Source organism: Triplophysa dalaica, chromosome 24, assembly GCF_015846415.1.
Source record: "Triplophysa dalaica isolate WHDGS20190420 chromosome 24, ASM1584641v1, whole genome shotgun sequence".
NCBI lineage: Eukaryota > Metazoa > Chordata > Actinopteri > Cypriniformes > Nemacheilidae > Triplophysa > Triplophysa dalaica.
This window is the reverse complement of record NC_079565.1, coordinates 8,229,615-8,246,495: the sequence shown is the minus strand read 5'-3', so window position 1 is coordinate 8,246,495 and position 16,881 is coordinate 8,229,615. Positions and strand designations below refer to the sequence as shown.

Sequence of the window (16,881 nt, the reverse complement as noted above, 5' to 3'; positions counted from 1 at the left end):
TAAAGATATCCATCTGTAGCACACCCACTGTGACAACTTTAGTTCCTATTTCACTGTGTTTTTTATCTGCGTGTGTAAAGTGCTGGCAAACGCTCTCGACTTCTCTAAAAAGGAACACAAAATTTGAAAGGAGCCTTTGATGAAAAATGAACTAAAGCATTTCTTTTGATCACTTCACACCAGTCCTACATTCACTTTTCTGCCCACTTCTAAGAATAAACTCAGATTTCACACACCTACCTGCATGAGATCCCCATGGCCAAACCATATATAGAATCTCAGCCTGGGCATTACACTGTTCCATTCCTCTCCATGTACATGGATTTTCGAGACAAACAGAAATAGAAGTATTTTAAAAATGGTTGTCGTTTGTTTTGTGGTTTGGCGTGATTGGCAATCTTTCATTGAATTCGGTAGTGAGGGATTATTGTTGGAACAAGCTGACAGATGGCACTTGGCAGATTTGCCCAGACAACATAGATAATCGCTTGCTGTCATAATAGTTCATTAGTCTCGCTGTTGTGTGAGATGCATCTTTTCACGAGCAGGGAGTGAATACGTAACACGCAAAGATTTTCAGCGCAATAATAAATGCATTTTAGCCGATTGGTTTGCAAATTTTCATAGTGGCGAAACGGATGAAGTGTTCACTTTTTCACTTAATGTAAAATGTCTATCATTGTGTAATTGTGCAATGCAGTCCAAAAGTTGTTTTTCTTTTTTGCCAATCTTTCTAGTGCTTGAATGACCCAAACTAAACTGTTGGTATGTTGTGTCGTGGTGGAAGTTGGAATATGTTCAACGGCGGGGCCGGTGGCGTGTCACCGGTCCAACATATCTCACAGAGGAAATCGGGAGCATAAGAGGACGAGCGATGGAACTGCTGACTAGAGAAGACCGGGCCCGGACATATGTTTTACGTTTGTATTTATGTTATTGTGGCCGGCAGTCGACCATGAGGTGGCTGGCGGCATTTTACTTCCGTGTTATTGTTTGTTTATTTTTATTAAAGTGGTTTCAATGTTCGACGGTTCCCGCCTCCTTCCCTTCTTTGAACTTTGTCACATTGGATTTCCTCCGTGAGATATGCGAGACCGCTGTACGCACAGCTAATTCCATATTACTCACGCCACCAGCCCCGCCTCACGGCACTCGTCCCGCCTTCCTCACCACAATATTTTATTAGTTAGTGTTAATATTTTATCGATTGTGTTGTCTCTGTACAGCCTGATCTCATGGGAATTCGTTACTATTTTATTAGGTGGCTAATTTGTATCAATTCAAAAGTTAATCGTATAGTCTCTGATTTTTGAGCCTTTTGAAAGCCCTCCTGAGCTAATAGCTTCTAGACCTTTTTTCAAGTGCTTACCAGCAAATCTGCAAAGCTGCTTGTAAGAGACCGTAAGGGCTTTTGGGAAGGCTGTATTCGGTTCGTAACCTTTTGTTATGCAGGCCTTAAGCGTAAAAAATGAACGAGAAGCATAATTGCATGCCATGTACCTAAGATCAACTTTTACGCTGGCAATTAATGATATTAGAGCGAGCTCACACTTGTCACATTTCATTTCTATGCCTAGATGGGTTTTCTGCCCTAATACTTCCGCTTTCTGCGATTAGTCATTATGAGTTGGCCAAATAAGGTGTAAAGCGGAGAGAGAATCTTTATTTAATTGGTTGTTTATTTTACTTGTTTATTCTTTCTAACCGCACACGCCCCTCATTTAACCTCTCCGTTTGATTCAAACAAGATGGTTGATGCTCGGGGCCACATAGGGTGTTGTTTCCATCTGTGATAACTCAGAACAACAGCAGTCATGAAAGATCGAGCACGATTCTTTCGTTCAGCCTTGAAACATCTTTTGTCTTAATAAAAACATCCCTGTTTGTTTGTTTTTGTGTGTAGATGTCTTTTATTGGATGTGATATTACCAGATTTGAGAAGATATGATCATGATGTCTAGTTAAACTCCTTGAAACAAGCCAAGGTCACATAGTCTGTGAACACTCATCTTTTTGTTCCGTCTCTGCAGGTGATGGCACAGGCAGGCTTTGGGAGAAGATACTTCAAAGCCTTTGTTAGCGGCTTTTTTGTTGCCGTCCCTGTGACGGTGTCTGTTTTAGATTGTCTCGCCTATGTGGCTCGCGTGGATGGTGCCTCCATGCAGGTGAGATGTCCTCCATCTGCCTTACCAACTTTATTTTGAAATGTTTTTGGATTTGAAGTCAAACCGTTTGAACTATTTAATCCCTGGTCTAATTTTTTGATTTAAGTTATAGTTAGCGCTATGGTTCAGTTATTATTATTATTTTATTTATAGTCAATATTATTATTATTTAGTAATTATATATTTAATGTTAACTTTAGTTGACCTTTTAGCAATTTTGTTATGTATTTTTTTTTATCATTTTGTAATTTATTTACTTTTGTATTGTTTTGTTAGATGAATTTATTTTTTATTAATTTAATCATTTTAGTGCCTCAACTTTAATATATTTAATTTTTTGCTTAGGCAACAAATCTCATTTTCAAGTATTTAAATAATATTTAAATTACATATATATTAAGGCCTATATTTTAAAGGACTTAAATTTTTAGTTTAGTTCAGTTTTAGGTTAAGTAAGCAAATATGCTATAATACATTAAAGCTGAAGTTTCCTGAACAAATTATACCCTAACGAAAATTAACCATGATTTAACTATAGTAACCATATTTCTTTTTATTTGTAGTAAAACCGTAATAACCAAAAATTTACTCATTGCAATACCCGTAGTTTACCCATGATCATTGCATTAAAACTATGGTCAATAGTAGTCAATCTGCCAAAACATGGTTCTTTTTCATGAGGGCAAATTTTGACAGAGCCACAGTGTTTACACTTTTTTACACCAATGGATATTACCTTATATATAGCGCACTTAAAGTTCTCTGGTTACACTGTGGTGAGAGGAGAAAGTATATAAATGTTGAAAAAATGACACACTGTACCTTTAAGACTTTATTGCTTAATCACAGCAGATGTCCTAAATGCTACACTAATAGTGCTGAGACCACAGAAAAGAGACCTTGATAGAAAATATCATCTGAAACCCTGGTGCTCATTTTACTAGCCAGATAGACGCAATGCTTCATTATGCACCTAATGACCAATAACCAAGCAAAACACTGTTGTTGTTTTCATTCTGGTCCCCACTCGTCTCTCTGGGTTTTCGTAGTGCTATATTCTCTAATAGCTTTTCCTGGCCCATCCACGGCCTCCCAATCCAAATAACTCACTCCACGGACAACGTTGAAAGCAGACATCAATACAGAATGAGAAAATGTGTCTGAATAAAAAAAGATAGCGCGCCCAGCTGTGACAGATAAATTCGCCAGGCGAGAGCGCTCGCCGGGATATTTATTTTAGAAGGACAGATAAGAGATATTTCTGTCAATTATCTCAGCAACCGTGAAATGGCTCATCGAGATCCCCCTTAATGATTCATTGGATGTTTGTGGATCCAGTCGGCTCGCATGCTTGAAAGACCCCCGTCACACGCAGGTTGTTTGATATAGTGACACAAAACAGTTGAGGAAAAAAGATTTGACTAAAAATTTCAGTTTTGAAGGTAGACGTTATTTTTAGCTTCAACGTGTCAAAAAGCAGAGAAAAGAACAGAGGGGATGAAATTAAAGCCTGAATGAAACACTTTGAAAAGTCTGTGACAAAGTTTTGGAGCTTTGTGGGATGAAGGATTAAAACAAGAAATCGTAAACAATTTTGATCAAAAGAATGACAGAGTTTTCAAGCATTAAAGTTCCTAATCTCTCGAAACTTGGATCTTGGGGGGGCATAAAAAACAGGAAATTTGGGGGATCCGTTGGGGTAATGCGGAGTCCCGCAGATTTTGTTTGACCAACAGTTCGTTCTTTTATCGGAAAAAAATATTTTTTTAAATAAAATAGTGCACAAAAATACAATATTAACTGAACTTTTGTTCCCCAGCCGTCTTTGAATCCAGAAGGAGGATCATCTTCTGACGTCGTGCTCCTCAATCGTTGGAGTGTGAGAAACTATCAGGTCCAGAGAGGAGACATTGTGTCCATTCTGTAAGTAACCTCTTTTACAAACCTCATTTTCGTCTCTCGCCGCTGGCGTGTTTCTCAAAAAGGTGCCTGCGAAGAGCCTTAATGGGCGTAATTCGGCAGATAAGATGTTTTTGTGACTGAACATCATGTTGATTGCGTACACTTGAACTTTCGTGCCGCAGGTGTCACGTCGAGTCGCCACCCCGAACGCGTTTTCAAAAGCGTTGACAAAACCGAGCGACTCCTTGAGAAAATTGCTTTTCTCCATCCAGAGATATCAGGATCCATCAAAAGTGCTAATTGGACAGTTTCGTTCGCTCTCATATCTGCCACCGTTCCCCTTGACCTTGAACCGAGCTGTTGGAGTACTGTATGCTAACTCGAGGAGAATCGTTCTGGGCATAATGAGCGTTCTGTGTTTTAAGGGTTACTGTGTTTGCAGGTAATTGGCACGGATTCAGTCGTCTGATACACTTTTATGCTTTATATCAAGAGCAGTTTTACACACCTTTAATCTAGATTTCAGTTAGGCGCTGTAAGATGTCTACTTTTATGCGTGGTGTGTATTTTGAAGCACGATGGTGGAAGTAAAGCAGTTGTTTGGTGGAAGTTCTCATTGATCAAGCGTTTACCCAACTGTGTTCTTTAGCTTTAATAGGCCAATCGAGCCGGTTCACTGGTTCTCACTGTTCTGGTAAAGGTTCCCAACAAATGCTTTGAAACACAGGACTCAGATGCACCACATGTGCTCCGTTGGTCTGTATTATGATCTGAAGATTGATTAAATCAATGGTAACCTTCGTCATAACACAAGTCAATATCAGTTGGGTTTCATTGGCGACATGTTAAAAATAAAAACTTGAAACCTACACGTGAAAGACAGCCGTCTTGAACAGACGTTTACTTGCGTATTTGACATTATTGCCCGCGTAGCTGGCAACATACGATCGGCTTCGAATCGGCAAGACGTGAGACTGACCTGCCGGTCACTGGTCAAGGCCGGTCATGCGAAAAACGGCCGATTCCGGTTTCCCTGTCAATCGGTGCACCTCAAATTTTTATTTGTGTGCTTTTAGGGTCACATACTAACTTTTCCCAGCAATTTAAAATAATAGTACGTTCTTCAAAACTATGGAATAACACTAATGTTAAGTGGAATTAGATTTGCACAAGATGGCCCCCGTGAGCTTTTGGGACGCCAGAGTCGGCAGAGCAATTTCCGGTCATATACTGTAACTGTATGGGAAAAGGAGGATTTTGGCTGGCAAATCTGGGTGTTTTTTAGATAAAAAATATGAAAGTAATATAAAAGCGACATGACAGATCCTCGCTACGATAGTGTTTTACGACCATTACTCTGCGGACTCTGGCGTCGCAAAAGCTCACCGGCGCCATCTTTTGCAACTAGCCCATTGTGCCGACAGTTCCGGGTTGACATAGCAACACCAAAACTTGTCGTTTATACAGTTTGTATTTTCATTTTGGCTCTATTATCTTTGCATTATCTTGTTTTTAGTTTATTCAAGAATCAGTGGGGTTCAGTTTAATCCCCACAGTTTTTGTTTGTCGCTTTGTAAAACGTAGCTTTGTGTAAAGCCTTACATTAAATTAAATTATATTAAAAGCAGTGTCGAGAACACGTCCAATTCAACCTTACCCAAAGATGGCACTCTTCCCCTGCTGGGAATTCACTGTGCTGGGAACATTGTGTTCAATCTTTGTTAAACTCTTCTGAGGGGGAAAGCTAACACTGCATGCTAATAATCCTGTGTAAACTTGATTTTCACTGCTGCTGCTGGGGACTCATATAACATCATGATTTTATAGTCGCTTTAATGGGATGTGTTTTATTGGTGAAGAAATTGTTTATAAAGTGTGATTTGTTAAATCACTTTTCTCTTTATATGGATAGTTTTAATAATGCTTGTATATTAAAGGAATGGTTCACCAGAGAGTAACATTTTGACTATTCATCCATCCACAAAACAGTTCATAGATGTTTCTTTGTGAGACGTGTGTCATTTGATGAGAATCTGCCCTCATGAATCTCATTCTCCATTCCGCATGTTTGAACTATCACATTATGTTTGATTATGACATCAATGGCTTCTGTGTCAATGATGTCAAACCTGATACAGATCTGACTTCAGAGCTAGAATGCAGACATTATTATTGACCTTAATTGTGTGTTTCTCCTTTTCTAAGATCGGTAGTGTGGTCACTGTATACTGTTGTTGCATGTTATTGGATCTTTAAAATGTGTTATTTGTTTAACACAAGTTAGAAATAAGGTTTGGGAGGCTGTGCTTTATTGTGAATTAATCACAGCTAACCGGCGTTTTTAGGAACACAAATCCTTGATATATTCATGATAAAGCATCAGCCTCCAGTACCTTATTGCGCTTATAAAACAGTTACCAAACAATATAAAAATTAAGGAGAATCATATATGTCAATGCAACAAGTCGTACGTACACTGTAAAAATAGATCGACTGTAAACGGCAAAGCTGCATCTGAAATTGCATACAGTAACAGTACGTACTGAGTTTAATTTAGTACCGACCTATCGACCATCAAAACGTTCTTTATAGTATGTGTGAGAGTTTATGAATACATTTCGGACATACTGCATCCACCATGTTTTATTGTCATGTGACCCATATGCTCCTTGACATATGCCGTTTTAACAACAACCTGTACGTAAGCGTTGATAAAAAAAAATCCTCACGAGAAATTCCTTTATGGTGAATTGCATTTGAAAACGGACATCCCCCTTAAAGTTTTACGCTATTTTGATTTACACTTGAAATATGACCGTTGCTCAGCTCCTGTGGAATCATGGGATAGAGTAGGATCCATCGAATGGAGACTCACAAATCTCAATCGAAACAGTAGACCATTCGGTTATTTCTCGACTACTGTTATTTTCATAGTAAGTTTCGGAGATTCGTGACTTTTGCCTAGTATACATTGTATGGAAGTAGACAATTTCGGACGCAAGGCAACAGAATGTTTTTTTTACGTTGCTAAGGGTAAATAATGATACCAAAGTGCGTTAATGGAAGTCGTGCCACTCGGCTGCCATGTTTGCAATGACTCTGGGCAGTTATTTACGTCATAGCAAGTCAACAGTCAATCTCTTTGAGTGGTGGAAGGCAGATATTTCTAAAATCGCTAGCTGTGCTTTATCATGAATAAAGCAGTTTGATTGTTGTAAAGCAATTTGACCAATCAGACTCAAGGACAGGAACTAGCTGTTTTATAATAATTCATAAATAAATAATACAAGGGTGTGTAAATAATTAAAAAAAATGAGTGGTGAACAATTCCTTGGTCGTTGACGATCCAAACCGGGACAAATAAATCCTGTGTTTTGAAGTATTCAGTTACCATATCTAAGGTGGAATTCTTTACGTCTAGTTTGACGTATCCAATGTTGATATAATTGGGACTCGTTTCTCGTTTTTTTCCAGAAATCTTTCAGTCCGTGGAGTAATATCTTATTTAAAGGACGTTCTTTATCATCCGACACCAATCGATCGGGGAAATGGTTCTGTCAGGGTGTTTTATGCGTCAAGAAAACATTTTCTCATGCTTTCAGTGTAAACATGGACAGACTTGACGATTTTATGAATTGCCATTCATACATAATCATTTTCATTCAGCTGTCTGGGAACTAGTTTCTCCACAACATTATTTCGTCTTTGGAAATGTTGGGTTTTTTATAAACGTTTTACATGCAACCACGGAAAGAGGAGGAAATACAAACAGTTCTCTCTAAAAACCTTGAGAATGGACAAGAAAGCAGATAAAATCCGTTGTATCGCAGCATGCCATGTTAGACTTCTCTCTCCTTTTTTGCTTTCAAGTTCTCTGGCCAGAAAATGAAATCTCATTGAGGTTGGATTGGGTTTTGTTTAATTAGCCGTCTACATGGAAACCGGTTCAGTGATGGTTCACGCGTCCTCTGAGGAGCTTTGTGAAACTAGATGAAGCCTGTAACTGAAGAGTTTCGCATTCAGCTCAGGAAGTGATGATACAAACAGATGCGTCTGAGGTGTCTTCAGAAGCACTTTGCTTATAAGTTAAGATCAGGGCAGGAAAGATGTGTCTGCACTAGAGGCTTTTTTTGCCTTATGAAGTTGGAGAAATGTTGTTTTTGTAAATGTTAGGTTGGCATTTATGCATTTGCCAGATGCCTTTTGCCAGCTTAGAAGAACAACAATTGTAAAGGACCATAGGAGCATGTACTGTCGATGTTGTTGCCATGACAACATGCATGCATCTTATTTCTGGCAGCTGTGTGCAAGAATAAAGGTCTTTGCACATACAGTCCGAAATTTTCATATGCGTTTTTTCGTATTGGACACTCATTTGTACGGTGTCTCTGAATTGTTAAAAACGTCACTCAAAATGCTTGACGGATTCAAAAAGCGCAGAATATCGAACAGGGTCAGATTTGTTTTTTACGTGCGAAAATTTTGCACACAAATTTTTGACTCAATGTGCAATGGGCTTAAGCCACAAGTATCAGGAGCAGTGCATTAGCCTATTTCATTGTTTATCATGTGTACATTTAAAAAGCTGTTTAAACATTATTGAAATATTTAACGGTCAATTTAGCGCTTTGAGGCACTTTTTGTGCAAGTTATGTAAATCATTTTAGTTGTTATTAATTTTTTTTTTTTTATTAAAAATACAATTAAAATTCTGTCATCAACTTCTCATCCTCTTGTTATTTTGAAGCTGTATTGTTTATTTTCTTCTGCAGAACACAAAAAGATACTCATTGACTTCTATTGGACACAAAACCAATGCAAGTCAATGGGTACCGCCGCCGCCGTTCGGTTACCAACATTCTTCGAAATATCTTTGTTTGTGTTCTGCAGAAGAAAGAAGAAGAAAGTTTTGGGTGAACTATTCCATAATACTAATCTGAACTGCTACTCAATTGTTGTTGGGACTGTCAAGTATAACCATTATATAACCAATTATCTTTCAGAAATGTTTCCCACTAAGCCAAAACCTACATAACATGTCAAGATGACATCATTTCCCTTATATTCTGGATGGGCAATTCACAAGCACACATTCTCCACAGCATGAGGTTTAATATCATTGTCGTGCCCTGCGTGTATTGCTCAGCTAAAAAGAGAGGCTTGGATTGACTGAAGATTGTTATCGGTTATGGCCTTGAGGTTTTTGTAGCTTTGACTCATCATTGCGCTAGCGATGCTATAATCTGCGAGACTATTTGTGTTAGCGTAACAGGCAGCAGATGAGTGGGAAATTGTCACAGCGGAGGGCGAACAGAAATGACCTCTTCAGAGAAAGCACACAGGAACCAATAGAAATTCATTACAATAATTTGATGTGATTTTTTTTACGCAGAGGAATCTTGCAAATATTTCGACGGCAGTTATCTCTGTTTTATTATTGGGTCTGAACTGCAAGATGAACATTCCCCTTTTTCCTCGAAAATGAAATTATAGTGAATAAATTCCTCACGGATGCTAATTTGAAGAACCTTGAAGTGAATGGCACTTATTCATCCAGGGAGCTCTACCTTTTCTGTATCAGACAGCCACGGGTATTATTTCACAGGTCATGCATCCATCATCGTTGAGAAAGATGAGTTATTGAAATCTGAAATGCGTTCTGCAAGCAAAGAGAGTAAAAGCAAGAGTGATGTGCATTCACTTAGAGGTTGTCTACCTTAGTGCCGTTTTTAAAGATTCACAGTTGCCAATACTGCAGTGGCCTATTTAATGTGATTTATTATATAATTTTTAATCTCAATTGGAAACTACATTAGCCACACTCATGCATTTAAACGCTTTTTAGTCGCATGCCTTGCGGTTTCAGGTCCGCTGTCGTGCCTTTTGGTTGTTTTGGGTGTGATTGGAGCTGATATATGTTTCTCTCTCTTTGGAACTGTGCGGTTGGAAAAACATCAAAGAGACTTCTCTGGCACTCCGTGGCGTCAGGAGCTCCAGTGTAAATGAATTACCGCTGGATTGTAAGTTCCCTCATCTCCTACGTGAACTATAGCCTCTGCCCACAACATCAGCGGAAGATGTTAGTCTCTTGACATATTTAGGACATAATAGACATAAGGTTGGAGGATCCACCAGATGGGAAATTCGTCCTGAAAGTGTTATGTAGGTTTCTATACTTATATAAGTGCATCGAAAGGACGATTGGTGTGAGCTGTGGGGTTTAAAAGTCTGTTTACTTTTGTGTTTAACTGTGTTAAACTTTTCCTTCATATAGACCACTTTGCAAGATGTAAACACTGGTCCAGAAGCACTTCCGGTTTCAGTTTTTAATTGATTTTATATTAGTATTATTTTTTTATCTTACACAACTACACAATTCAATCTTTATTTCGCATTTTTTATCGGTAATAAATAGTCAGTTGGTTGTATTTTGTTTGAACATTGTGTTGTGTTAAAGATCTGAAATAGGAAGTTATTTTGCTCAAGAAGGCAACTCGATTTAAAGTCAGGTGGGTGTAAACCTAAATTTTTTGGTGTAAATTGTTATGGTCTATTTCTTTTTTCATTTAGAAATGTCTTTCAGAAACTATACAAATACATAATGTTTTTTTATTGTGCGTTCCAATTAATATCAATCATACTCCAGTAGTTTTGCTTTAGGCCATAATAACTAGAAAAATTCTGCTAACTAACAACGCATCCTAACATAACGCGACACGATGAGATTCCTGCGATAAGCAATTTGTTTGTCCTTACCGAACGCAGGACGCGACAATCAATCACAAGACACAGCCAATCAGAACAGTTTTTCTCTGTCCATGCATCAAATAAATATTCATGAGGTGCAGAATTTACATCGAATGAGATCGTTGTGTGGGCGGAGCTGTCAACTGCGACATCGCAGGGATAAAAAACGTTTCTAAAATAGAAACAGCCGTTGCTCATCACGCAGAGCTATCGCTACTGGTTAGGAAAAAAAATTTGGTTTACATGGAATAGATACCTTTTATTGCGTGGCATCGCGTTTGGATGGGACATGGTGTTACACAATAAAAACATGATAACATAATAAGAAACATCTCATTTTGGAACCAAACTCTTCATATGTTTCTTAGAAAATGAAAAACAAACAATTTACACCACAAACATTTTATTACATCCACCTGACTTTAAATGAATGGTGTTGACATCATGAGCATCACTGGATGTTTCTATCTATTGTAATAATTGTGTATGAGTCTCTTAAATGTCATCAATGTAGACAGATAAATCTCTATATCACACTTTTACTGCCGGACATGAGTCAAGTATCCAGAAATGCTGAAAAAGCAAGATTCTGGTGACCTACATCATTTTTCTGAAGATCATTGGACAGTTTAATGACTCATGACAAACAAGAAACCCTTGAACAACTATGACAAAACATAAAAACAGTGCCATTACTGTTCAGGTAACATTATACATTATTAATAATCAGGGGGATGTAAACTTTTGACCCTTGGCTACTTTTAGAAATTTAGAAACTTCATGTTAAGGTTTCTTTGTGAAATAACTTGTTACGGGCAAAATTCCTCTTATTTTCCCCCAATTTTCAGCAATTTTCAGATTCTGCAAAGGGTTATGTAAACTTTTGACTTTAACTGTACACTCCATGTATATATACTACAAAATGTGCTATAGGAAGTAAATTAGTTTATATCCCATATTATAAATATGAACCTTTCTTACATAAGTATTTTTTCAGTTGTATTAATTTTGTTGTTTTTAGTACTTCATATTAAACCTCAGATTCATAATAACGACTACAATCCATCTGGGTTGTCACGTTCACAAACTAAAATCACACCAGCCATGTTTTCTTTCCAACCCCCCAAACAGCGGCGCTATCTCAACGCACAGCGGCCGTCGTCATGGCAGCGTCATATTTCTGTCCCTCAGTAGTTAGAGAACACTCATTACAGTCAGGTCACACTGATTCACTCCGGCCCAGCCGTCCACGGTCCTGCGCTAACCTACTGCTCACTTTATTATCAACATCAGGAGTGTTACAATTCATTTCCCCAATGGCCTCGGTATTAAATTCCCAGTCACACTTGGGAGGTTAGCGCTTTATAGGAGCCATGGTAATGAATGTAAGAGCGATAGAGGAGACGTGGGCAAACGACGTGTCAACACACTAAGCTTCTAATAAGAAAGATATTCTTCAGGGGTATTACCGGCTGGCCTTAGACGTCCCCAAAAGAGAATGCGGCCCGGAGATAAAGTTTAATGAATTACAAGTTTATTTCCGTGCTTGGACTTCTCGGTTTTACCGTTTTTATGCATATTTTAGAGAATGTAAGAAGCAAAAATAGCGCATTCAACCCTACCTGTATAGTTTGACATACAGTATGGTGTTTATGAAAAATTATATTTTGAAGACATGACAAAAATCAGCATTTACTTTTGTGAATTTTCAAGGCCCGTCCTCTCCTGTTTCTCTCCTTAGTTCTCCATCCTGTATCGGCGACCTTCTCCAGCCATGAAGCCGATGTTTAAAAATGTCTTAATTTGCAACTTAAGGCATCAAGTGTTGTTTGTTATTGAGTCTTTTTGGTGCATCGACACGCTCTCTATCTTTGAGAGTTTGCACCCTCTTGTGCTGTCATTTCCTCACAGCTATCTTAGATGAAACACTCCCCCCTACCCAGACTCGGATAAAGATTGATGTTTCTTTTACATCCAAAGACATTTTTCTCTTCACTCAAATATAGCTTAGAGCCTTTTTTCACTCCTGCCATGACTGAAAAGAAACCGTGTGTGTGTGCGAGTGAAAGAAACACCCAGGATGTCTTAAGTAAATGCGAAGGAGCTGCGGTGGTTTACGCTCAACTCCCGTCTAGACCTCAGATATTTATAAACCATTATTATGGATCTGTGGGTTTATTATACCTATCTTTACTTTAGTGGTGTTAACAGAAATCTTTAATTTGAGATTTACCTCCATAGAAAGCTATGACAATCCAGACTTTTTAGTATGGGGGTATTAGTCTTCTATCATCACACTCATTGAGTTGTGTCTCGGCTGTGATCCCCACGGAAACAAAAACACTTGTAGTGGATGGGGAAATCTGAATCCACCCGCTCCATTACACAATCAGATTTGCAAGTGGCGGGTAAACATTTAGCCAACTTACCCCGCTAATGTGGATGCCTGAAGCAGGCCACAGATAGCGTTAACCCATTTCCTAATTTAACTCAAGCCTGGGAGACGAGCGCAATTGTGGCGTGCTAAATCCGGATAGAGAGGGAGATCATGTCATCGTGTGCTGTGAGTTTGAGCAGTGATGAATTACCAGGCTTTATAGTCTATAGAACTTACAGTATATATGTATAGACATTATGAGATGCAATGTTTCCCAATATACTGTAGTGTGTTTAAATGCATTATATAGATATAGTGTTTATATAGAAATGTGTGGGCTATATTTATATAAAGATATGTATATAAAATCCTGATTGATATGTGGACTTGGTTATATAAATCAGAAGCAAAAAACAGTTCTATACAGAGTTTGTAAAAATAAAAATGACGAGATTAAATGAAAATATATGAATAATCATTTTACATTGATAATATTAATTATTTTGCTTATAGTAATATTTTTAGTAATTAAAGAAAAATATTATATTGCATATTTTAAAATATATATCCAACTTTAAAAATGAAAAAAAAAAATCATTGATTAAAATGAGAAAGAGTTCATGATGTGGTCCAGAAGCATTTGCGTTTTTTTTTTTTGTATAAATTTGTACATATTGGAATACATTAAAATATACTTAAATATATTACTTTCACATTTTGAATTGGTTATAAATGCTCTGTTGGTTGTATTTTGTTCAAACATTTGTGTAATGTTAAAAACTGAAACCAGCAATGAACCAGCATTGTTTACACTTTCCGAAGTGATCTATAAAAATATTTTTTATTATTATGTATATGTTGCTTATTTATTTGAAATGTCATAATGTGGACTAAGAAATTGAATAAAATGAACCGTACAGAAGAAAATTAGCATAAAAATAAACAAATAGAAGCAGTTTCGCCGACTTTTACAACCTTCTATAAGAATGAACAAATAAATAAATGGATAAATAATTCAGGTGAATGTTTTAGATTTTCTACGTTTAAAATACCACTTCTCAAGTGCAAAGTGAATATATAGTTCTCCTCCACAAATGTCGTGGAGACATTTTAATATATCATTAGTGTTAAATCTGTCAAGCACAAGGGAGCATGAATGCTGTCTTTTTGCCACAGTCTGTTGTGCAGTCTGTCTGAACTGGGATGTTGTTGCTAGGGTAACCTGTTGAGAGGAGGCAGACACATCCACGCCTCTACTGCAGTAGGTTTCTGATAGCTGCTCACTTGGTAATTTCCAGTCAATATGCAAACCGTTTAATGGCAGGTAATTTATTTATTGCCATTTTTCATCTGCAGGGACATAAGTCCACGCTTCTCCAGACGTCTTCCTCTGCAATGAAATTATCTGAAATGGTTATTACTTTGCATGCGTTGAATTTAATTAGTGCATTATCTTTGTGGACAGGAAGTCTCTTAATTATGTTTTAGATTAAATTAAGGTTGCTTACTGCCCCGGGTTCTTGTTTTTGGAACGGAAAGCGTCTTTTCTGCACTGCGACTTGTTTTACTTGCCAAAATAACCATCAGTGCTCAATTCTGTCTTCACTGTTGTAAATTATACAATAGCTGGGTAATATTATGAGTGACGTTTACATTGTCATGCTCATTTCTGGCTCTTGTTAGTTAATAATGTAACAGTGCTTCTGTCATGAGAGCTTGGCTGATTTTTTATATTGACTTTTTAAGTCTTACAGAAGTGATATAATAGAACTCCAATTTAGCGCAAAATAAACCGTTTTGTTTTCATACAGTCTACGTTGACGCTTCGGAGGTGCAGGCTAGTTGTTTTATTTACGTTTCATCTCACGTTAACAAGGTTTTTACTTCAGATTTAACTCACACTTTAAGCTACTTTAAACATAAACATTGAGGTATTTATTGCGACTAAATTCCGAATAAATTTATTTGCTACATATCGTAGCTGATACAGTAGTAACTTTTTTTTTACCAATTAATGATGCTTTCCTGTAGCTCAGTCATTAAATTAGGGCGCTAGCAACGTTAAGATCATGGATTCGATCCCAGGGAATGGCACCAACTCGGTTACAATGTATAGTATAATGCAATGTAAGCCGCTTTGTAGGTCTGCCAAATGTATAAATGTAAATGTAATAGTTTAACAGAAATTAAAATAATCCAACACAATCTCAAGGGGAATCGTTACAATTGTACAAAGTCGGTACGGTTTAGTACGATTTGCTTTTGCGCCAGTGAGGTTGGGTTTAGGGGAGGGGTTAGGGGAGGGGCTTCAGTTTTGCTTTTTGTAATAAACACAGAAGTTTGTACAAGGTTGAGAAATTCAACAAAACACATCGATACAAAACGATACAAGCTTAATAGCGATTGTGAGTTTAGCAATTCCAAACAGTTTGCCTCGACTTTCATCCAGCAAAAGAAGACCCTAAGATTTGATTTCCTTTCATGTTTGTTCTTGACTTTTTCCCCATAAACACACGCCGTTCCATTCCTCATTCGAAAAGGAATGGGAATACAATTACAATTTCAACTACACCCTGTGCGCTCCCTCCCTAATTAAGTAATTGATTTTGCGCTCATTCCTCGGTTGAGTTTTTCAAAGCGTACTGCTGTTCAGGACTGCTGATGGAGGCCAAGGTGAAATATGGGCTAATGTGACTTTGACTAATGGCTCCAGAAGAAGAAAGATGGCCCGTGTGCTCCTGACTCTGCAGATCTTGTCGAGGTCAGTTCTGGAACAAGGCTGATTAGAAACTTTCTGCGCGTTTCTCACGGTGACGAAAGCAGCTGTAAGCATTGATGTGATGAACTCAATAGTTAACAGCACACGAAGGCAGCCATTTTGACGGTCAGCGTGCGTTGGACGTTATTGGAAAAAGACTCTTAATGTGTTTTTTGTAATTTAATCTAGTCTCACCTCAGAAATCAATATGAAGTGGCGTCATAAACCACAGCTATTGACCAGAAGCCAGTCTACGAAGTCTAAGAGCTTAATGTCGAAGGGTATGCGTTAAGCCATAAAATGGATTAATAAGTTGTAAGGCTGAGACATTTCCAGGCATACAATTTCCTGCATACTGTTGTTTGCGGGAGGTCTCTCATAAAATGGCATAACATTAAAGTTAGTAGACCTTTATATGTTAGCAGGGGCTGTGCTTGTAAAACTGCATTTTATTGAAAAGGTCAGTTGACTCTATTACAGCTCAAAGTGAGAAATACAGCAGAAAATTATGGTTTATACCATCGTAATATTGCCAATAAGGCTTTCTTGTTGAAGATATTTTGAAGAATGTTGGTCACCAAACAGTATCGGCTCCCATTGACTTCCATCAAATGAACACAAGACGACAAGATTTCTCAAAATATCTTCTTTTGTCTTCCACAGAACAACGAGTCATATACAGGTTTTCAATAACATGAGGGTGAATGATGATATTACTCCTTTAAAACATGAATTTTATATTCTATTGTCTGCTAGCAGCATACAATGATCAATGTTATTCAGACTACACTGTTTTGTGACAAGACTCGTCACTACATCTCTTTCCATTCTCAATCACATGCAGCCACATGTTTAAGCACACATCCTTCGTTTTCCTTTATTTTTTGCAGTCATTTTTGGCCCCACCACTGAGAAGTCATCAGGTCCAGACA

General features: G+C 37.7%; 1 protein-coding gene across 4 annotated transcripts in view; it reads left to right on the top strand.

The window, feature by feature from the left end:
* Positions 1–16,881, top strand: part of immp2l (inner mitochondrial membrane peptidase subunit 2) — a 66,675-nt gene that overhangs the window by 3,479 nt on the left and 46,315 nt on the right. For all 4 annotated transcript variants that reach the window (XM_056740535.1, XM_056740536.1, XM_056740534.1 and 1 more), the window contains exons 2-3: positions 2,031–2,165; positions 3,985–4,088. In XM_056740535.1, coding sequence (XP_056596513.1) covers positions 2,034–2,165; positions 3,985–4,088 — 236 coding nt within the window. In that variant the 5' untranslated portion in view covers positions 2,031–2,033. The remainder of the gene's footprint in view (positions 1–2,030; positions 2,166–3,984; positions 4,089–16,881) is intronic.